Source organism: Eutrigla gurnardus (assembly GCF_963514095.1).
Source record: "Eutrigla gurnardus genome assembly, chromosome: 15".
In the NCBI taxonomy this organism is placed as follows: domain Eukaryota; kingdom Metazoa; phylum Chordata; class Actinopteri; order Perciformes; family Triglidae; genus Eutrigla; species Eutrigla gurnardus.
This window is the reverse complement of record NC_139938.1, coordinates 13,928,325-13,951,581: the sequence shown is the minus strand read 5'-3', so window position 1 is coordinate 13,951,581 and position 23,257 is coordinate 13,928,325. Positions and strand designations below refer to the sequence as shown.

General features: G+C 41.9%; 2 protein-coding genes across 3 annotated transcripts; one reads left to right on the top strand and one right to left on the bottom strand.

The window, feature by feature from the left end:
• The first annotated feature begins 4,940 nt into the window (after positions 1-4,940).
• trim3b (tripartite motif containing 3b) lies at positions 4,941-13,813 on the top strand. Of its 2 annotated transcripts, XM_084029440.1 has the most exons (16): positions 4,941-5,116; positions 6,552-6,681; positions 7,112-7,222; positions 7,373-7,524; positions 7,615-7,795; positions 7,967-8,068; positions 8,152-8,250; positions 8,664-8,816; positions 9,018-9,396; positions 10,213-10,316; positions 10,414-10,581; positions 11,657-11,825; positions 12,225-12,266; positions 12,976-13,046; positions 13,158-13,298; positions 13,509-13,813. In XM_084029440.1, the coding sequence occupies exons 1-16, from the start codon at positions 4,983-4,985 to the stop codon at positions 13,659-13,661; spliced, it is 2,289 nt and encodes a 762-aa protein (XP_083885566.1). In that variant the 5' UTR covers positions 4,941-4,982; the 3' UTR covers positions 13,662-13,813. The 2 variants fall into 2 exon arrangements, with proteins under 2 accessions (XP_083885566.1, XP_083885567.1); XM_084029441.1 differs by lacking the exon at positions 12,225-12,266.
• Positions 13,814-16,886: 3,073 nt separating this feature from the next.
• Positions 16,887-22,837, bottom strand: trim47 (tripartite motif containing 47). Its single transcript, XM_084029057.1, has 8 exons — positions 22,619-22,837; positions 22,035-22,246; positions 20,647-20,692; positions 20,368-20,463; positions 20,002-20,226; positions 19,749-19,771; positions 19,532-19,653; positions 16,887-19,098 (listed from the first exon to the last, which is right to left on the bottom strand). Exons 1-8 carry the CDS (start codon positions 22,799-22,801, stop codon positions 18,569-18,571), a joined length of 1,437 nt encoding a protein of 478 aa, XP_083885183.1. The 5' UTR covers positions 22,802-22,837; the 3' UTR covers positions 16,887-18,568.
• Positions 22,838-23,257: the final 420 nt, after the last annotated feature.

Here is a 23,257-nt window from a genome sequence, read left to right as displayed (position 1 = left end):
GTCATCTGAGGATCCCTGCGCCTTTTTTTTTTCACAGCGTGTATGCTGCGCAGAGCACGTGCCCGTCAGTGGTGTGAGGGGGGATAAGAAGTGATGGCTCTATATATAGACGTATATGTATGTGGAGGCTTAAGATGGAACCGTGCGGGAGAATGGAGGCTTGTCCAGCATACTAGCGAGGGTTTACGCGGGCTGGTCCATGCACGCCATCTATTATCTAGGGGCGTGCATTCTTGGGCTTCTATCTTTGTGAGGACCAAATGAAGGGGTTTGCAGATTGAAACAGCTGACTGTGTGCGTGTGCGTGTGCGTGTGCGTGTGCGTGTGAGGGATGCTGTCAGGCCCGGAGCTTTTAGACTCCAATACCATAATGGTTGCCCCGAGATATCAGGATTGTCCTCTGTTACACAAGAGCCTTCTCGCTATGCAGTGTGTTTGTGAAAATGTACTGTATATACAGTAACTCTGAGTCCCTTCTTCCTCCTCTTCGTCATCTCTTTCCCTTCTCATCTTGTTCTCGAGTCCCTCTCCCCTTTCCCCCTTCCTGCTCCTCCACATCTACCAGCTCCGAGGTTTCAGCGTGCAGCAGGCAGAGTCAGGAGGATGTACAGTACATTGTGTATGGGGAGCACAGAAAACCCAACATTAAGCAAAAAAACAACAAGGCATCAGGTGTAACACTGATGTCGGCGGCAAACCAAAACTGTCACATTATTTGTTGCGTGACTTCCAAGAGGTGCATATTATGAAATGTAACACGGGAGTCACAGTTCTAATGAAAGAGAGGTGATTCTAGGGGAATAGTATTCTTTGTTTGCTGCCTGAAGTGGGTGTGGTTTCTCTTACTGACCCTGGGGCAAAACAGCCTGTTTTGGTTCACATCAAATGAGTTAAGTGCTGCAGTGGGTGTGCAGGGTTTTTTCTGATCTTTTTATCTGACACTAAAGTTCCTCTCAAAGCAACATGAAGTATTTAGTCGGAGCCTTGCAGCTGAATTCTATCACACTCAAAGCCAAAGTGCTAGGGAGTAATGCTATGAATTATAAAAATGGTACTGTATCGTTGAAACAAAACACATTGTGTCTGTTACTCCCACCCACGCTGACCTTGATGTCAATCTGTTAATAGTAGACAAATGAATAATAGAACTGTTCCTTAGCTTGGCTCATTAGCCATAGCTAGCTGGCCAGAAATATTTGAGGCAGTTCATATTGGTGTGTGCCCAAAAGCGTTAAATTATTTCTATTGAGAAAATATGTGTTTTCAAGCCATGAAACCAACATCTGACAATGAAGACTGGAAAATATCAGGGCAAAACAAAACGTCCCATTAGATTAGATTAGATGTTCTCTCAGTGCTTTGGTTTGGAAAGACCTCCCACAGCAGCGGTCTGGCCTGTGAGTTCAGGATATGGGATTTTGGAAAGGTGTGTGCGTGGGCGTGGAGGAAGCGAGGGAGGAGAGACGACTGGACTCAATCCGCAACAGATTATCTGTCCATTGATGTTTTTTGTCAGAGAATCGTCACCTCTTGCACCAGATTAAACTCTGACTTCACAAGGCCAGGGCGTTTAAGGGATTGGCTGCAAAAAAAATAATCCTCTGACGAAGATATTTCACTTGAAATTCAAAGTGAAAATCCCCTTTTCTGTGTTGAAGGTATTTTCTTAATCCCTGCATATGATACCATAAGGTGGGGAGACATATGTTTCAAATTCTTATTCTAAGTGGGTTTTTTTTTTTAAACGTGACATCATGAATTATGTAACTATTTTTTGCTTGGCTGTCCAGCGTGCGTGTGCTCGGCTGGCTAAGCAATGACGCTTCATAGCTGTAACTGGAGGCCATATGATCCAAATGTTTAGCTGATCGTCACCTTCAGCTGCTGTTCCTGTTCTCTATTAGGGAGCAAGCTGCATTCAAGAGCCAACCCTGCTTTCTCTCCTCCTAATCACAGCTTTCAGTCGGCGCACATTCACAAATGAAATAATCCCACCTTCGACGTGTTCCCGGATTCAAGATTGTCTCTCCAGTCGCGATCGTTGTTTCTTCTTGTTCTTCTCTCCCCCTGGCCAGCACAAATTCTTGGCCCATGATGCAATCGCCTGCTAGTTGAAGTTTCCCCAGCCAATCAGAGTGCAGCAGTTGGACGGTATCCAGTCAGCTCATGCTTGTAAACAGCACTGACAGTAGGAGGGACTTTCAATTTACCGTCCCACCCTCTGTTGTCAGCCGTGTTCAGCCTTTTTTTCAGTGTGTGTGTGTGTGTGTGTGTGTGTGTGTGGGGATCGTGGAAGTGGAAAAGGGAAAAAGCAACAGAGGGAAAAGGGAAAAGGAAGACTGGTCATCAGGGCCATGGGGAGATACGAGGGAGGAAGTGGGCGTGTGTGAGTCCGGGAACAAAGAGCTGCCATGGAGCATTCTACACCGATGCACTCCACACTGACAGTAGGTGGGCTTTTTTTGTGTGTTTCTGGTCCTCGTCTATGTGTTTCCATGAGCTGCTCAGCTGTTACCAGAGAGGAGTGTGTGTTTGTCCAAGCTGTCAGCACGTATCCATGGCAGCGCAGGTGTGTGACGGCGATCAGAAGGGCTGTTTTACTGTTATTCTGTCCTCTTGATGAACTGGGAAGAAGACGTCATATTTCCCACCTTGCCCCCCCCTAATTAACTTACACGTGTGTGTGTGTGTGTGTGTGTGTGTGTGTTATAAGAGACACACACGTGCTCTGACGATCCCATTGTACAGTAAAAGCAACAGCAGACGTTTCTGTGCCGAACGAGACAAAGAAAACTGTTACTCTTGTATTCGGCAAAGCCAACAGTGAATAGGCTCATTGTGTGTTACCTCTGTGGGTGTTAGCTTGTTGTCACACACAAACATGCTGCACACACACACACACACACACACACACACACACACACACACACACACAAACAATTAGTTACACATTGAAAAGCTGTAATCCTGAGACTTTGGGGATTTAGTCAGGCTCAGGTTTCCGGCAACATTACTGCTGTTATTACTGCGCATATTATGGCCAGGAGAATTATAACACACATCAGTTTGATGGTATTAGCTGACAGCTCTGCTTGATTTGTTAGAAGCTTCCTGCAGTCCTGCCCGGGCTTGACTTTATCCCACGCTGCCGCCTGTAACTGCAGAGCCTTGTGTCTGCAGGTTTCCACCAGCTAACTGGTCGTGGTTACTTTGGAGCGTCGCATCTAAACACGGTGCCCTACTTAGTTTAAATGGCCTGCTGCATGTAGCCATAAACACACGCATCGTCACAAAGCTGGAATATACAAGAGCTTTTCTAAAGGCCTGAACCTTTAATGCATCAGATGAACTGTAGATTCACTGCGTTTTTACATTCTCAGACTCCAAACAGATGGTTTTAGCATTTCTGCTGCATTTTTTATTTTTCAGCCCGATGTTTTGAGACACAAATCTTACTTGGGATTTACAGCATTAGATTCTTCTTTTGCTTTTGAACCCAATAAACCTATATAAATATATATATATAAATAACCAACAAAGAGACTTCACTAGATGCAGCAGTCCTAAAACCTGCAGGCTTATTTTAGTTTCACCGTCACTGCTCGCCTCCCCACTAATACATGTTTAAATTTAGATGATATTCATATCCGTGTGTTCTAGTAATACTTTACCCTCCTTTAATTCTACTGTCTATCCAGAGAAGTTCAAGCTTCAGAGGCAGAGACAACTGGATTGTCTTGAAGTGCCAGTTTAAAGAACATATTTAGAGCCCGAGTGTGAATGTTCTCCTGGCTGACAGCTTAAGTAGTGACCTTTAACCTCCCAGTCTACAGACTGTATGTCTGACCCTCTGTGTGTGTGTTTCTGTATGTGTGCTGTGGGCACCAGCTAACAATAGGACATGAGCTAGATGGTACAGGGGGGATTGAGTGCTGTATTAGATCCAGTAGTGACAGATGTGCACAGAGGGGGGAGTCGGGGGGGAGGGGGGGTCAGTATGTATTATCAGTGTGTTTGTGTTTTTCTTGAGTTTCCTCACCATTGAGTGTGTGATGTTCATAACTACTATATACCTCAAGGCCATAAATGTTGTGGTGAGCCACTGACAAAATGTGGTTGGACTACATTGCTGGAGCTAGTTAGCAACACAGAGATTAAAAAAAAAAAAAAATTGCACACATATATCGATGAGAACACGCTGCAGTAGCATCTTTACCAAACCACTGTATTTATTGTGCCATATGTGTTCAGGCTTGAACGGATGAATGTGAAAGTGGGCCAAGTTTGAGCACCGGTTTTGTGTTGCTAGGCAGAATATCCCAACCTTGCAAGTGGATTTCTATAATGGATGAGAGCGTGGAAGGCATGGGGCTGCTCTGTTCTGGTCACCTCAAAGAGGTTCGCTTCTACTTCATATTGCCACTGACATGTATGTTCCCTATTTTATTCAGTGTGTTCTTTAAAATTGTCATTTAATATCATTTTTTAAAGTGTGTGAAGCACATTAGAGTTCTGTTTTACACCCATATCACAACAGTTTGTGTGTGTTTGTGTGCACACTGCTGACAACAGGTCAGCAGTGTGTATTTTTAATTCAGAAAGGTTGCAGATTCCTTATTGTTTGCATTATTTTCCTGCTTTGGTGTTATTTGAGATGTATGGCACATAGCCACACATCTGCTGCTGTCCTGTGCATTCTTCTATTTTACACTGTTTTCTATTTGCAGGCTTTTGTTTGGCATTAACCTAGAAATAACACCGCAACAATAGACACATTTTTCTACCACTGTAATCCTGTAATTAAGCAGCTTTGTTCACTTTGGTTCCTGGTACATCCTGACCTAAGTTTATTAAGCATTGGCAGCCCCAAAAAAGTAACACTTGCTGGACAAATATAGGCAAATGTTCATGTTTTTTTTAAATCTTTTGTCTACCTGCAGGTTGACCGCCGTCATCGTCCGTGGCATTAAGTGTCCTCTGCCATGGCGAAGCGTGAGGCTGGGAGCACCAGCCCAGTGGTGCGTCAGATAGACAAGCAGTTTCTGGTGTGTAGCATCTGTCTGGATCACTACCACAACCCCAAGGTGCTGCCCTGTCTGCACACCTTCTGTGAAAGGTAACTCACATCTGTGCTCTCTGTTTTAAAGGCAGCCAGAAAAGGGTCCTTACTACTTCCCCTTACTTAAGAATTAAGAATTATTATTGGCATGTTTACACGTCTCCTAATAGAGGAACCTCATCCATTGCGAATCCCTGGCCACGATTAAACAGCTCGCAGCACTTCTCCTTACCAGCTCCACTGGGATACAGTAAGTGCATTCCTCAGACCGCCAACGTCTGAGAAAAAAAAGGGCTTTTTGTTGGAGGACACAATTACAATTCCTGGATGTAAAGATGACACCCCGCGGGCGATACTTACCGGGGCCTTTTGGTGCCGAGCAAAGCAGAGGAGGCTTTTGGAAAGCTTGTGTGTGATTCATGAAGAAGGGGGGGGGGGGGGGGTATATGTTGTTAGGCACAGAGGATAACTGGGGTTCTGGTTTACTTCTAAATGTATCATCAAACAAAAAATGAATGGAATAGTTCTGAATAGCCCCAAAGACTACAGGATAAATCCTTTTTCCAGGCAGCGTTAGGGGCATTTAATCCCCGGTTTAACTGGATGGCATGTGATCTGGAGCCCTGCTGAGGTGAACAGATTTTTGTGTGGAGCCATACAGGATGCTGAAAGACAGATGTTTTAATACTGAATGGGCTGATGTAGTTTGCCTCGTCTATTTGGTACGGTATCGCTTTTAATTCTGCTCCCCTCTTACTCTTTCTGTTATTATAGTTGTGTGCTCATTATGCGGCAATCAGGAGTTTCCCGTGGGTTGTGCAACATAAATTCAACAGAAATATCTTAGCATGCAGCTGCCAGAAACCTTCAAATCAACAGAGACTTCAGGACAGGTTCCTCGAGTTCCTTACAGCACCAACCGCCAATTTATTGATAACAGAAGCTAAAAAGGAAAACCAACCGCACGTCTCATGCTGCATGGCAGCCGGGCTGCAGGCCAGGACTGCGGTCTGCTGGTCTGCGTATTGCAGCTGAACTTTGCTGACTGTGGCTTTGTTTTTGGCTTGAAGGTTGTCTGGTGTTGAATAGATTGCCCCCTAAGGCCAATCCAACCTTCATAACATGCTCACAACAAACGCGTCTATTCTCCATTCTAAAGTCTCTTGTGTCTTCGTGTTTCTGTTAGGCAGATTGATTTGCCTGAGAACTCAAAGAGGAAGTGTGCGTTTCTGCTCCTGAGGCTTCAGGTTCTGTGGATTGACTCGGATTCACACTTTCCCCCCTATTTGTTGTGACAGCAGCACTATTTAAGCACTGACTCTCAATTACTGTGATAAGGTGACAGCTCTCAGTCTAGCGTCTTCCCCTCTTTGTCTCTCTGCTGGAAAATCGGTACATTTGATATTCTGAGTATACACAGAATGACACGAAAGAATGGATTTTTTAACATTAATCATTGCTTTTCTCCATTTGTCGACTCCCTCCCTCCCAGTTGTCTCCAGAACTACATTCCCCCAGAGTCTCTGACGCTCTCCTGCCCAGTGTGTCGGCAGACGTCCATCCTGCCAGAGAAAGGAGTTTGTGCTCTACAGAACAACTTCTTCATCACTAATCTCATGGAGGTTTGACTCTTCATCTCGTTTTGTGACAAATGTGTGACCCAAACAAAACGTCGAAACACAGATGAAATGAATTATGTGATTAGTGACACAGCTAGGTTATTTAAAATAATTAGTAGCTGAGACAGTACTCAAGGTAAGGGGAGTCTGTGTGCCTGCGCTGCTGTTATTGTGAGAAACTCTATGTTAAACAGGGTGAGGACATTTTTGCAGGCTGATGTCATTCTGGAAATCTTTCTCTTTTTTTTTGTCAAGGGGCTCTTTTTTAGAGCTCCAGTGTCTCCCTTTGTTCATGTCCACAGTCAAATAAAGGAAAAACGCCCCCAAAGATATATCATTACAAAACAAAAGAAACAAACCAAATACATGATACATGTGATTATTATCCTACAAGTCTGATAAAACTGTTTAAAAGCAGAATGTTTTCAAGCAGGTCCTTCAACGAGACCCGGAGTGTTCGCGGCCGGAGGCCTGCAGCGTCCTGGAGTCGGTCAGCGCTGCAGCTGCAGGGAAGCCCCTCTGCTGCCCGAACCACGAGGGAAAGGTGGGAAGCCCCTTTTTATGAAATGACCTCACAAAAAAACTGCCCTTTTTTATCAATAATTATGTAAAATAAACTCTTTCTTCAAATCTCTTTCTTACCTGCAAATACAAAGAGTCCATTTTTTTTAAATGAGTTTGTCTCCCCCTGCAGGTGATGGAGTTCTACTGCGAGTCGTGTGAGACAGCCATGTGTCTGGACTGCACGGAGGGCGAGCACCGGGAGCATGTGACCGTCCCTCTGCGGGACGTGGTGGAGCAGCACAAGGCTGCGCTGAAGACACAGCTGGATGCCATACTGAGCAGGTGGGGACTTTAAAAACATTCGCTCTTCATCAGATTTTTTTTTTTTTCAATGATTTTTGGAAGAAATATTGCCACTGTGTCGACTTGCAGGCTCCCTCAGCTCACAGCGTCCATCGAGCTGGTGACTGATATCTCTCACCAGCTGAACGAGAGGAAGAACGAGGCGGTGGCGGAGATTACCAGCACGTTTGAAGAGCTGGAACGGGCGCAGCATCAACGCAAGTCGGCCCTCATCACAGACCTGGAGAGCATCTGCAGCACTAAGCAGAAGGTTGTGTTTCACGTGGATTCATGTATCCGATCCATGCATTCACACATTTTTTTTGCATTGAGACATGACCCGCCTTACATTCCTGTCAACGTACTTGGACCTGCTGACTTTTCCACTCTTCCTCTCTCCTCCTCTTGTTCTTTTGTGTCCCTTTTTTGATCACTCTTGCAGGTCCTGCAGGCCCAGCTTTCATCCCTCCTCCAGGGGAAGGAACACATCCAGAGCAGTTGCAGCTTTACTGAGCAGGCGCTCAGCCATGGGAGTGCTACTGAGGTGGGATTGTACTTTTTTTTTCAAGCAGGTTATACAACACATGTGATCACATGTGTTTAAATCCGTGTCTCTTGCAATTCTAGGTGCTGCTAGTTCAGAAGCAGATGAGTGAGCGGGTAACGGCACTGGCCAGACACGACTTCCCAGAGAGACCACATCAGAATGCACATCTGGACTGTCAGGTATGACCTGGTGATCATTCTCTGCTCTGGATTTCTGATTGATATTCCCACACGGTCACAGCATGAGGCTTTTTTTGGTTGTGGACGTTTTCTATTGGTGTTACTAATAATCTTAAGGTGAAATATAAGGTTTGTTCTTCCATAAGTTTATAAATATAAAAAAATCAGGTTCTCAATTATATTTCTGATGCTCACACAAACATGTATTTTTTATTTATTTATTTATTTTATTACATTAATTTAATTAATTGTGTGATTTTTTGTATGAGGATTTTGTTTACATTCATATATATTGATAACTATTTTTATGTGCATTGAAAACATATCTTTGTGGAGAGATTAATTTATATGTAAATCACAAAATACCTTTGTGAGTCCTTCCGTGTGCATAACATTGAGACGGTCTGCTTTAGGTGGAGACTGAAGGCCTGCGGCGCTCGATCCAGAACCTGGGAGTTCTCCTCACCACGGCCGCGGTGGCTCACACCTCCGTCGCCACCGGAGAGGGCCTCCGCCACGCCACCACCGGGCAGCACCACACCATTACCGTGACAACAAAAGACAAAGTACTGCCATTTTCTAGATGTGGAAAAATGAATCCTGGCTTTCTTCTGTTTATTTTTTTCATCAAAATCTTCCTCTTGTTCTCCTGCAAAAAAACCCATTATTTTATTTAGCTATTGTCATCAAAACAATAAACAGATTATTATGATGCAACCATGTGCATATTGCTTGAGCCACCTGATGAATGACCTCTCTCTCTGCAGGATGGGGAGTTGGTCCGGACAGGAAATGCTGTTTTGAAAGCAGAGATAACGTCCGTTGACGGGAGCCGCGTTGCTGAGGCGGATATAGTGGACAATAAGAATGGGACATATGAGGTGGGCTACACGTTACGCTCCGAGGGAGAGTACTCCTTCGCCCTGTTGCTGTACGGCCAGCCGATACGCGGCAGCCCCTTCCGCCTGCGGGCGATCAAGCCCTCAGACGTGCCGCAGTCTCCAGATGACGTGAAGAGGAGGGTCAAGTCTCCCAGCGGAACAGGGGGCCACATACGGCAGAAAGCGGTGCGTCGGCCCTCCAGCATGTACAGCACCACCAAGAAAAAGGAGAACCCCATTGAGGATGAGCTCATCTACCGAGTGGGTAAGGCAGATGACATTAGACTTCCTTTTCCTCGTTTCTAACCCATGTTTTTAGATTGACATCCTTCCCTCCAGGCAGCTTTGTGGTTTCACCAGTAGACCACAGAATGAAAAACTTGCTGTGACTTGAGAGAAGAGTCAAAGTCAAAGGTCAAAGTCAAATTTATTTATATCTGTTGTCATTCAAAGACAATAATAAAGCAGAAATAGCAATAATACAAAACTAAAAAAGGACAAGATTAATTAAAATCAATAGGAAATAAGTGGGTTTTCCATTTCTTTTTGAAGGAAGCTACAGAAGGGGGGGCAGATTTAATTTCTGTTGGTAGTTGGTTCCAAAGTGGCTAAATGCCATTTCACCCTGCTTAGACCTGTTCCTGGTACAACCAGCTGACCAGCGTCAGTAGAACTAAGTGACCTGTTAGGTTTGTAGTAGACGAGTTAGTCTGAATGTTGGTCCACGGCCATTGAGGGTTTTATAGATAATAAGGAGGTGACAATCCAGAAAAAAAAAACGTTTTCACAAGCTACATTATGTTGTCAGGAGATTTTAGCAAATAAATATGGATGTAGTGAAAAGGGTAAAAGGGAGAATTTGCAGGTTGCATACTTAAAATGTATATTTTTTATGGTTTTGGATGTAAGTGTCTGTGCCAAGATAACGTGACATGAAAATTAATTCAAACACTTAAAAAAATGATCAGTGTATCAGACATGTTTGTCCAAAACAACTTGAATGCAAAATTTAAATCACTTGAGACAAAGGTGAAAACATGAAAGAGCACATTGACTGAGTGTGTTACTGTTTGTGGGTCAGGTTCCCGGGGAAGAGAAAAAGGGGAGTTCACAAACCTGCAGGGAATCTCAGCGTCTTGTAACGGCCGAGTGGTGGTGGCTGACAGCAACAACCAGTGTATACAGGTGAGACACGAAAAACACCACTCATTTGTGTTCACGTAGAAAAGGGAAAATAAGGTCGCAGTGCTGTGATTGTGACACACTTGGCACTGATTCTTAGGTGTTCTCCAACGACGGACAGTTTAAGTTACGCTTTGGTGTCAGAGGTCGGTCTCCGGGGCAACTGCAGAGACCGACGGGCGTCACCGTGGACATGAACGGTGACATCGTGGTGGCCGACTATGACAATCGATGGGTCAGCATCTTCTCCTCCGACGGCAAATTTAAGGTGAGATCTCTGACTTATGATACTATGACATTCTATGCTAAAACGTATGAATTTCTAAGACATTTTATATCGTAGTATACAATGACTTTTTTTAATCACATGCCAAACTATGCATTTTTATGATATAATTATACTCTGACTTTTATGTCCGAAATACCGGTTTATGACTTTTTATGGCTGACTGTACTCTCAATCTTTATGACATTTTATGACATACTTACTTTGAGGTTTTATATAATTTTATACTATACTATGACTCTATATAAAAATGTATGGCATAACATATTGTGATTTTTAATGATTTTTTTTTATAGCATACTATGCCATGACTTTTTTATGAAATGCTATATTTTTTTACATGCTATTTACAAAATGGGGGCGGGACTAGATAAGCTTTGGCTTCTCCCGCTTTCCCTTTCGGCCATGTGTATTGTATTATTTGAACAAAGATGAAGTGTGGTGATGACGATTTAATTGACATGCCAGAAATAAACAAATAACTAAAATGTCAAACAAACTATACATTTTTTTTACACATTTGTATTGCATGCAGTACTGGGACTTTTTGTTATGGTATACTATATTATGACTTTTTGTGACATTTTTGAGACTATGACAATACATTTTTTTTTATCATACCATATGATGACTTTTTAGAACATTTTTAGAACATACACTTGTATTATTGTTTTATGATACATATGCATTTTTATGATATATTGCGCTTTGACTTTTATAACATTTTATGACATACTATACTTTGATATTTTTATCCCATACTCCTGTAAGACTCTTATGACATACTATGCTATGACCTGTTTATGGCTTTTTATGGTATACTATACTTTGAGGGTTGACAGTATTTTATGGTATACTATACTTAAAAATGTATGGCATAACATACTATGATTTTTATGATATTTTTATAGCATACTATACTATGATTTTTTTGTTGTTGACATTATACTATGACTTTTTATGACATGTTAATATCATACTATACATTTTGATATTTTAGAAGCCGTTTTGGCCGATGTTCTTAAATCTGTGTCCTCTTTGTCTTCCTCCCTGGAAGAACAAGATCGGCGCTGGACGGCTCATGGGTCCTAAGGGTGTGGCTGTGGACAAGAACGGACACATCATCACCGTGGACAACAAGGCCTGCTGTGTCTTCATCTTTCAATCCAATGGGAAGCTGGTGACTAAGTTTGGAGGCAGGGGGACGTCTGACAGACAGTTTGCAGGTGAGAAGTAGGAGAAGGTGATGGCGAGCTCCTCAAAAAGTTATTTAGCGTAGTATATATTACCACAAAATATCCTGTGGATACTCTCTATATTATTTTGGATTTTGAAAGCGATAAATACTGTCAATAATACTAGTGAGGATTAAAAAAACTTTGTTGACACCTGTACAATAATGCTCTCATTTATGTCTGAACATAGACCAATGCATTGCATCACATGGTCCATTCTATTTAAAAATGGAAGTTTGTATATGCTTGTAGGCAAAGCCCCGGGCGATGCAGTGGCCCATGCTTCCCCCCTACACACACACCCTACCCTATTTTCTTCTTTGCTTATCCTTTATCTCTGACTATCTATGTTCCTTTTCTTTCTGCTCTTCCTCCTGTTTTTCAATCCAGAAAAACTTGGCCCAAACTTTAATAAATCTGGCTCAGTGTTCAGTAAGTACTAAGTGTGGCCTTGCTGCAACCTTAATCCCACAGTGCGGTGCCCTCTGTCTAACCCGACTTCCTGATCATGTGTCTGCCCTCCCCGACAACTCAGATTGTTGATCCAAGCTGTGCTTGTACTGTAACTGTGTAATGATCAGAAATACAATGCTATGTTATAAGAATGATTTACAAGAATTAACATGTTTTTGTGTGAATTCAATGGCTGTTAAAAGATGAGTGTGAATGATTATCACTGCAGTGAAACTAACCGATGCTCCCTGTTTACTATAAAAACAATCAGTGCTGGAAGCCACAGAGCTGATTTGTGGGTAACTCAGCCAATGAGCTTCACTTCACATAAATAGCTACCCACAATACATTTTTTTTGTAAACCATCATTGTTGATGGTGGATCTCAGAGCCTTGAGTTTTTATCTAATTAAGAGTCTTAATGCTGTTTTGACGATGTGAAAAAAAAGATTTAACTCACGTTAAAGCATCTAATGCATGCCATCAAACCTCTCCAGGCAAATAACAGCTAAACATTTTTATTAAAACCGGGTATTGTAATTGCAGCTTCAGGCACAACGAGCTGAACGCTGTGTTTAGACAGCCTACTAACAGTAAAGGGAATGGTGCAAACTACAGGAATCTGTTCCAGGTACAGCAGATTAAACATTAATCTGCCTCTCTCTCTCTCTCTCTCTCTCCTCATCCAGGTCCGCACTTTGTCGCAGTGAACAACAAGAACGAAATCATTGTGACGGATTTTCACAATCACTCCGTAAAGGTGAGACATGCTTTGTCTCAAGCGTGTTGCACTCAAAAGATAAATGATCTCATTTAGATGCTTGTAAACTCAGACGCACATGGAAAATGTCTTGTTCTTTCTGCCTCCCAGGTGTACAATGCCGACGGAGAGTTCTTGTTCAAATTTGGCTCTCATGGTGAAGGCAACGGCCAGTTCAATGCACCCACGGGTGTAGCTGCGGACGCCAACGGAAACATCATCGTAGCTGACTGGGGTAATAGCAGAATACAGGTGAGACTGCCTATATCCACTCTGCTATCAACTTCCACATAGATTTGTTTTCAGATGGTAAAAAAAAAATGTAAATTCCAAAGAAAAAGTTACATTAAGCGATGAAATGCCACGGAATAGGATTACTTTTATAATAAAGAGCACATTAAGATCAAGTCACAGCAGCTCTTCAGTATTCTCTCCTTCAAACACTGTGTTTTCCTCTTTCAGGTGTTTGACAGCACAGGCTCTTTCTTATCTTACATCAACACCTCAGCAGACCCACTGTACGGCCCCCAGGGCCTCGCCCTCACCTCGGACGGACACGTGGCTGTTGCCGACTCTGGAAACCACTGCTTTAAGGTTTACAGATATCTGCAGTAGACTGAGGGAAGACATGACCGACACAGCAGCGACACATCGCTGCTTATCCACGTAGAGCTGCAACACGCAGTGGCCCCCCAAGGTTCCACCTTCAAAAAAATGTTTTCATTTGTGTACGTTCAAGAGACTATCCTGGTGAAGTAACGCTTTAATTGAAATTTCACATGTAACTAAGCAACTGCTATAAATAGTTTTAACCAAATCCCCGGGAAATGAACTTCTGGAACAGCTGTAATTGCATTTTTTTTGGGGGGGGCAACGCAGACGGGCAACACTCCAAGCAAACCAGCAAACAAAGTGAGACACGGACGCAGAAGTGTACTCCTCGTTTCCCTCGAACACCGTTGCATGTCAGTGTGCTCCAACGAACCGCCCCGTCGTCACTGCCTTCGACTTCTCATCGCTGAACGTGCAGACTCAGGAATGTGTTGTTTAAAAGGAAATGCTGCTCATTCTCCTTTTTGCACCTTATCGTCACCCTGACAAGATCCCTGCACACGGACATTCTGGTTTCTATATGCACATGTCTTGTTTTGGTACCCAAAGACAAACAAGAAGCACAAACGGTTCATACAACAACACGGTATTTTGAACGGGACGTCCAGCTGGTCGTCTATTAACCAAAACACATTTCTTATATCTGACCTACGAGCTGATTTAGTTGTACATACAGTATGCATATCGAGGTGTACAGATGTTATTTCGCTATATAGCCCACTTATTGCAGCACTTAAAGAATCAACACTGGAACACAGTAGGTCATGCCAAGTAGTAGCCGCAAACATCAATGGAACACAGTTGTATACACATTATTTGATGTATTCCCCCCCAAAGGACTTAATTTATTTTTTTCTCTTTTCTTTTCTACATAATTTGTTCTACAAATTATTTTTCTAATCGGTGCATTTGAACTGTCTTCGTACGTAGGCCGTTGTGAGCTGTAGCACTGAAAGCCGTTCTTTCTTTTGCCTCTTCCCAGAGCTCACGTCCAGTTGAACAGTAACGTTCCCCCCCGCTGCCGAAACGTAACGTTGTGAGTTTTTTTTTTAGTCGAACAGTGCACAGACTACAAATACTATAAGAGTTATATCGTTTGCAAGAGTAATATATGCCTCTGTGTATAGTTATCATTTAACATAATCAGAACGTTTACTGTATATTACAATCGCATTCTTGTTGTAGTTGACAAGCACCTTTTATTTCCACAGTATTTGCATTCATTTGGACAGTTGCTCTGTGTTTTAAAGGAACACAGACCAGCTTAAACCAGAACGCTTTTATGAATAAATAGTCCCTGTTAATCCATATGTGACCCGTTCTCCATCAGCATCTCCCATTTAATGTAAAACTCTGCCCCATAGATCATCAGACCCCTGTGTTCTTATGGTTTTTATTTCAATTAGATTATGTCCATCTCACCTGTAACTGTCACTGACATACTCATGTCCGTGTGAAATAAAGGAAGCACATATAATGGGACGGTGCATCAATCATCTTGTGTAGCCTACTGTATACTGCAAGAGGCCAGTCTTACAAGAAGTCATTACTTCATTTATGTAATCATGGCGAAGGTATGATTGTAAATATTAAAAAGTTACACTACGAACTGCTGTGTGGATGCTCACTTTTGTGTAACAACACTTCAATAAGATGGAATAATGAAGTGATAAACTTTTGGACGGACATGGATGTAGACTACAACTTGACTGGTTGGTAGATGTTTACAAGTTAATCTATTATTGCCATTTGTCATATATTATGACTTTTATATGAAATAGACCCATTCTTTCACACCACACTCTAAATTCTGTACTTTTTATGACACACTATACTATGAAATAGTTTTATGGCATACTTTGACTTCTTTTATGATGGCAAAATATACAATTACTTCTTTATGATGTAGTATACTACGGCAATTTGTGTGATATACTATAGTCTGACATTTCACTTTTCTGATGATCAATTTTCATGGCATACTTTGACTTTGTTTTTTATATTAAAGTACACTGACATTTTTGTGACATACTTTATGATTTATGATTACTTTTCATGTTTCCGGCTGTCTGGTTTGGCCACAACTCAAGAATTTGTTCGGCATCTTTTCTTTCCAAGACGAACAAACATGACAAAAAAAATGTAAAAAGTTGGGAACTGAATCAGTTCGTTGAGGGGGAGTGGAAATTTCATCTTGTGCAAAAAAAATAAAAAAAAAAAGCATTTTTACAGTGTATTTCTTCTTAATTTTCTTTATAAAACACTGTCTGAATCTGTTAGGTCACGCAAGCAGCCATTCCAATTTGTGCTCTTTATAATACTTAACTAGGTTGTGTTCTGTTGGAAGGCACGAGGCATTGCCATGGATACACGTCTCAACTGTGCCAATGGTCTTCTGAGGAGAGACGGTTATGTTTATGAATATGTAGGACAGTCTATGGTCAACTGTTTAAATAGCCTTTCATTAAAAAGCACATCTCCAGCAAAGAGATAACATAAAGGCTCTACTGAGTCATTACCAGAGCAGGGGGAGGACAGAACTCTTGTTTTCTCACCTCCTCCTCAAATGTTCTGGCAGTACAAAAACTGAATCCCATCAACTGAAACATCAAACTGTCTCAAAAGGTTAGATGTGAATGTTGGACCAGAATAGCAAACAGGGAGCAGAAGCTCTCTAGAGGAAGCCTCTTACTCTGAGCAGTAGCTCGATCACCACAAAGTGTCCATTACTTCAGTTTTTATTCAAAGTGTGATTTGGAATGTAAACAAACAAAAAAAAAAGCTAATGGGAACCTCCAAGGTTATTTGGGCGTAAAATTCTGATTATCTAACTTCGAAGGAAATTATGAAACAAGTTCAATATTTTGATGCAGTGAGGTGGCAAAATACAGAAGAATCGACATCCGAAAGACACCATCGAGATTCTTGAGGGTCGAATTTCTAGAATTCAAAGCGCTGAATGTCATGTAACTGGGAGAATACAGAAATAACCGACTTGAATTTGCAAAAGCCAATGTGGGCAAACAAATCAGATACACTAATATATTTGCTTTGTTTTATAATCACCCACATATAACGGCTGACTTGTGAAAAGAAGGGTAGTAACAGTAAAGTGGGTACAGCAAGTGGATAATAAAGGCTTTAAAGACAATAAATAATCTTTCCTCTTTTAATCTCTGAGAAGCCCGAAGCACATTCATAGCTGATGAAAGGGCCACAAACAGGGGCGACCAAGATTAGTACATTTTAAACCTATAAAAGACAACGCCCAAACACTGTTGAATAGATGAACGAAATGTATTAGGTATCAAATGAGGTATACCATCTTAGACAAAACATTCATCAACAAATATTCACAAATAAAGAGCACGGAGATTTGCAGTCCTAACGTGAACACGATAGACTTCTGTGGGAGGACACAAAAAAGGAATCATTGAGCCTGGCTGTAAGGATTCCCAATTATCATCAGTGGTCATGCTTTTGTTTCTACTGTGCGCCTTAATAAAATCACATGGGGATCGTACGAACATGTGAGATGGAAACATTACACTTGTACGTCGATCATCTCAAATAAAACAATGTTTAAATCAAAATGAGGGAATTACGAAGGAATAAAAAATATATATATAATTGTCCAGATACATGTATTTTCACATTTATCATCAACAATGAACAATAGAAATCACACTGGACCAAGTTGGACAATAGATTAGATCAGCAATTAACAATCTAAAGCAGGACTATTTAAAAGGAATTAAGAAAATTCTGCTATTCATTTGTAAAAAGGAAGGGAAAAACATGACATTTCTCGGCATCCCATAGGTTTACATTTAAGTCAAGTTCACCAGGCTCTTGGCTTTTGTTGATGGAACGCCTATTAAAAGTAAACATGTCTACATGTTCACCTGTTAAGCGACAACATATTTGAGGACATGGCTGTTAATGTGAAATTGTTTACCATTGGAATATCTAAAGAGTGTTTGCTTGGCCCCGCTCATTTTCAAGCAGATTAATAAAATGTTTACGTTAATACGTCTAACAAAGCAAAATGGCAAAACATCATCTCTTCAGAATTAGTGCGACAGAATGTAAACTGCAAAATGTGTCTTAGAGCAATTTATAGAGCAATTTGGAAGTCCAGAAATGAGAGTAATAATAATAATAATAAAAAATAAATAAAACAAAAAACAAAAAGGTGATTTTAAAAGTCTAATGATAAAATAATTTGTACGTTCACAAAAACCAACCCAAGCCATTCCTTCTTGAAAGTCTGATTATGGTTTGGGAGCTGAAATCCTAGTACAAGCCAGCCAAATCATTTTGATATCAGCACTTAACAGACTGTTCTTCAATCTAAAATTAATGGATCTTAACCGTCAACAACTAATGTGATAACGACAACAGATTGCCTTCAAGTTCTACCCAACTCGGCAACGGCACTGCCCTGCCTGGCAAACAAATTGCCAAAGAGTTAAATGTACAGTAGTATACGCCATAGTGGTTGCAAATGGGATAAGACCTGCTCTAATCAAAGAGAGCATCTGCATCCCAGTAGACAGTTATACAGACAACAAAGCACCACTCCGTACCCCCAGTCACAGCAGTCAGTGGTAGAAGCCTCCAGTGTGTGTCTAGGTTGACAGATAGCAAATTTCACATTTTCAAAACTCAAAATGAGAAATTAAGCTTTTGGTGACAACCAAAGTGTGATGAGACATCTGGTACCTCTTACTCAGTGTAACTCTGACTTTCTATCACCAGGGAGACCTAAATGTAACAGCTTATTTGCATACAGCACATGGCTCAAAAGGGCCAACATCACCCTGTAACTCCAGACCGGCCAACACGGAATCTGAAAACACTGGCATACATGAGTTTACCCTCCGACAACTATTTTCAATGCCGGTCTCTCAGTAATAGTGGCATATCTGCAGCCTGCTGCATGGATCATTCTTCCCTGGACTGAAGAAAGGATAGACAGGCTCATCAAAGCAGGTGTCAAACATGTACAATCTTTTCATAGTGACGGCGTCATAGAAACTAAGGCGCCCGTTGTCGTAGTCCAGGAACACACCGACCCGTGGAGAGTTCCAGTAGTCAGCGACGGGGATGCGCCCGTCCTCCCCATTGGCATAGAGCCGGTCCTGCAGACACAAGCTCCAGTATCCTGCGGAGGGAGTGAGGATGACATAGCCCTTCCTGTTGCTGCCCTCGGTGGTGACTCCTAGGTACCACACACCTTTGTCCTTCACGTCCACTTCCCAGTAATGCTGGCCACTGGAGTACTGGGCTGTGGCAAGGACACCACAGAACCGGGTGAAGCGGGCTGGCAGGTCTGGTTCCTGGTTACGAACACGGCCCTCCTCCACTTTGGTGTCGAAGTCTGAGATGAGCAGGTTTACGTGAGCCGTGTCCGGGTCTAAGGTGAGGTTCTGAGGCACTACGCAGAAAGAAACGGGGAGAAGTTAGTTCACCTTGCTCTGGAGGTTGGGCAGTATATCTGGAGAAAAACAAATAATTTGGCTTTTATCGCTACACAAGCCAACATTGGGCTGTTTTTATTGCAATGATATGGAATGATGCCAAAAGCTGTATTGGGTTAAAGAGGTGTAAAGTATGCACAGAACAAATATTAACTTTCTACACGCACAAAATGCCAATTGGAGTTCACTTTTTTCCCCTCTGTATGGCAACAAACAAGCAGTCATAATCTGGAGATGTGGTTGTCTTTTAGCTTTAAGATCTGAAGGAAAAACATGCATGCAATAGAGCTACCCTCTGCACCAACATGGCACCCAAAATAAATGCCAGTCATGCACTGAACGCGGGCAAAAAGTGTTGCAACTTGAAGTACGTTTGTGGAGTAAACTCACTGGTATGCAGCACGTGCATCATCTTCTTCCACATAATGAGCTGGATGGGCCCTGAGAAGTCTGCAAATTCATTCAGACAATTCACTGTGTCGAGAGATTCAAAAGGCTTGCAATGGATGGCCCTGTGAAAGAAAAACACAATTGTGCAGAAAGTTCAATTTAAAAAAAAAATTTTTTTTATGGGTTCATATCAAATAAACAACTGTAAGCTACTTACTCGTTGAAAGTCTCAGCAAGGCTCTGTTGGAAGAACAAAAAGGTTTAGTCTATCTCAATTACCCATGTGCAGTCAGTAATGTTTTTAACATTCAAGTCCAACTATTTTTCATAGCATATTTCCCAAGCTTTGGTTCCTTATAACACTTAAATTAACTGTGAAATCCATCTCTAGAGTAAAGCTCTAGCAAAGGTATTATTAGGCAATAGTTAAATCACCTCTGTGAATCATGCAGCCAATATATTAGACTGACCTCGAAGCTAGTTTTCCCACTGATGTGGGTGTGGATATCGGCTATAGCTTTGTCCACAGCTGCCACCTCCGTCTCCACAATCTTCAAGTTCTCATCTATGACAGCCATCGTCGCCACCTCCTCAGCATCCAGGCTCTCAAGCAGGGAGTCTCGCTCATCGAGCAAGAATTGGACTAAAGCACCGACATCTGACTCAATCTTTTCTTTCAGTCTCTTCTTTTTTAACTGGAAGACAGAAGTGAAGTGTGTGAAGAAGTGCAACCTTTCAGTGCAGTGTGGGAAGTTAGAGATGGCTGTAATTATGAGAGACTACTTAAACCCAACATATGTAAATGTCAACAACAAAAAAAGAGGTCCATGTCATACCCTCACTTCACTTCTGGTACGCTCATCGGCTGTTATAACTTTGACACATTGAGACTTCTGCCAGTTGAGCTCCATTAGCCTCAATTTCAGCTCCATCTGTAAGAAAGACGTACGTCAAGTTCACGGGACAGCAGACACAATGAATCATGATATCACAGACTAAAGAAATGCTTATATTCTAGATGTAGTGAATAAAGTCCTACAATCTATGATGTATTGGCCAAAAAAAACAGCAGGAGACTAACACAAGAGAATGTGCCCTATTTCATTAAGACTTACCTTCATGTCATTCACAACTTCTGGCACAGGTGCTACCTCGTGGTGTCTGAAACAACATAAAACAAATGCCCGGGTGTTCAGTGCTCTGAATATTAAAAAGATAGACCCTTTAAAAGAGACCCTGCTCAAAAACCAAAGCAGGATATACCTGCAGTCCCTCTTCACCATATGGTCAGTTGAAGGCTATGAAAGTACCTAACACACCATGGAGTGCAACCAACCTTGATGTCTTCCACACAAATGTAAACATCTGGATGATCTTTCAGCCATCCATGTCTTTAGAACATTTTCAGACTCAAAGAAACACAGTTTTAGTCTCGATATAAAAAAGATAAAAATCTGTTTCTTTTGGCTGCCATCCTCCACAGCCTGCACCCACAGTGCAGTCAGCTCACGCTTTCCCTGTTTTGGACCAAAAATAACTTATTTTCTGACTATAAACCCATCATAATTCTACCGTTAGGCCATGATGTATACAGAAGGCTCTCAAGGAGAAACTTGAGGAGTTTTTATACAGAAGATTCTGCCGTTAACACAGAAAGGAGAGTCAAAAATATACCAACTCACACCGTTCATAAAGAACCGCAACAGTGTCTCCTTTAACATCCCGTCTTCGTAGAACCAGGGAGACGGGCCTGTTATTTTAAATTCCCCTTGGTCACATCATTGGGTTTTCTTAATGAATTGCGGCGGAAACTGAAAATAGGACAACTTTGCTTTTGTCCGGTTTAATATAATATACTTTTGCAAAATGTTCAGTGCAGGCTGACTGATAAGGCAGTCAGACAAATAGAGTGCCTTTATAGACCGGATGCTGGCTAAAAAGGTATTTGTTGATGGCCGTGAGAACAGGGACACAAGGTTGGGAACCCAATGTCCTCCGTGGTGAGACTTACCAATAACAGGATGATAAGTGTAGAATTCAGAGCTGCTAGTCATAATACAGTAGGCAAAGAGCAACATTTTATTTTCCATGAGCGAGTTGTATTTTTCCATTAAAATATTTCAATGGCACCTTTGTTGAAAGGTTCAGAAACCTTGTAACGACGAAGTCCCGGTTTTCAACAGATTCATTCTTAAACCTTTTAAAATAAACTTTTAGGTTTCAGAAGCCTGCTTACTGTCAAACACAAGGGATATCTGTAGTTCATAATGCAATGAACTATTCTGTGTGGGTATTTGTACAGATTTATTTAACCGACAAGGTCTACTATGGTAACCTGACCTGTGCAGTCTGAGTGACTAATTAACCAATCTTCCTTTCTTTCCTCGTTCCTAACAAGGCATTGACAGTGATGAATTTCACAAAAGAGGAATATCTTTTTCCAGAGCAATGACTAACCTAATTGCGTCTATAATTTTGCTATAAAGATGCGACCATGACCAACCTGTGTGCTCTAGATTCTCTGCAGACAACACAGATGGGCCTTTTATCAGTCTGGCAGTATAATTTCAGCTCCTCTCCATGTTGGTCACACTTCCCGTCCACTTTAACGGGCTTGGAGGGTGCAGGACACGATCCCAGACACTCCAGGTCGTCCAGTTTGGCCACCAAGTTCTGCACAAGGTAGTTTTTAGTGAAAGTCCTCTTGTTGAACACCTGAGAGAACAAAGAAAGCAATTGAGACAGACGCAGATATCTGTTTACAACCAAGACCAGAGTCAGTGAGAAAGTATGTATTCAGCATTAAAGCAGATGTGTTTTATATAAAACGCATGGTTAGGTCATCTTGAACCAACGGATAATTTGGCGTTAACGGTAGCTAACGTTAGCCAGCTAGCCAAGCCACCATAGCAACGGCACTGCGTAGCTAATATTTATTCCAAAAGGACCAACTGTCAACCGGATACTCCGAATCATCTTAAAACACTTGAAAGTGAGTTAATTATGTTTGTCACGAGAGTATCAAACATAACTGGTTGAGAGGAGGAAAACAGGACGGTGGGGAAATATAAACTTGTATTAACTTACCGTTCGGCATTGAGGACACTGATAACCGTAGTCTCCGCCATTTTCATCCCAGTGCATGCAGATGCAAAAGCGACAGAAATTATGGCCACACTTCAGTATAACGGGGTCTTTGAAGAAGTCCAAACAAATTGCACACGTGAGCTCTTTCCTCAGGTCGTCTCCAGCTGCTCCAGCGGTAGCCATGTTTACAAGCTAACACGAGCACAACAGCGCCAGTGCAGGAAGTGAAGGGAGAGGAGGGCGGGAGGGAAAGGGGGCACATTTGTGGTGCGTCATTTCCATCTTAACCAATCAGCTTCTTCGTTCTCTCCCTCTATCTCTCTGTCGTTGTCTCTCTATCTCTCTAGTGACGTTCCTATGTAATCTGGCGAAAAGAGTTCTGTCACAATGGGAAGATAGCAAAATAACACTTAATGAAATCACACTTTTATTTTGTGACATTAGATCAGTTACATTTGTCTTTTTCTTTCACCATTTCTCTCATAATAACCACAACGGATTATTATATGGCCATGAATTTAATTTAGAAATGGGTGTGCTTTTTTTTTTATTAATTGAGTCTAAGTTTTGTGTCAAGTCAATGAGGGCATGTAGCAAATCAATAGCAAGTTTCCCAGGTGTCTGGTCAAATGTAAATAC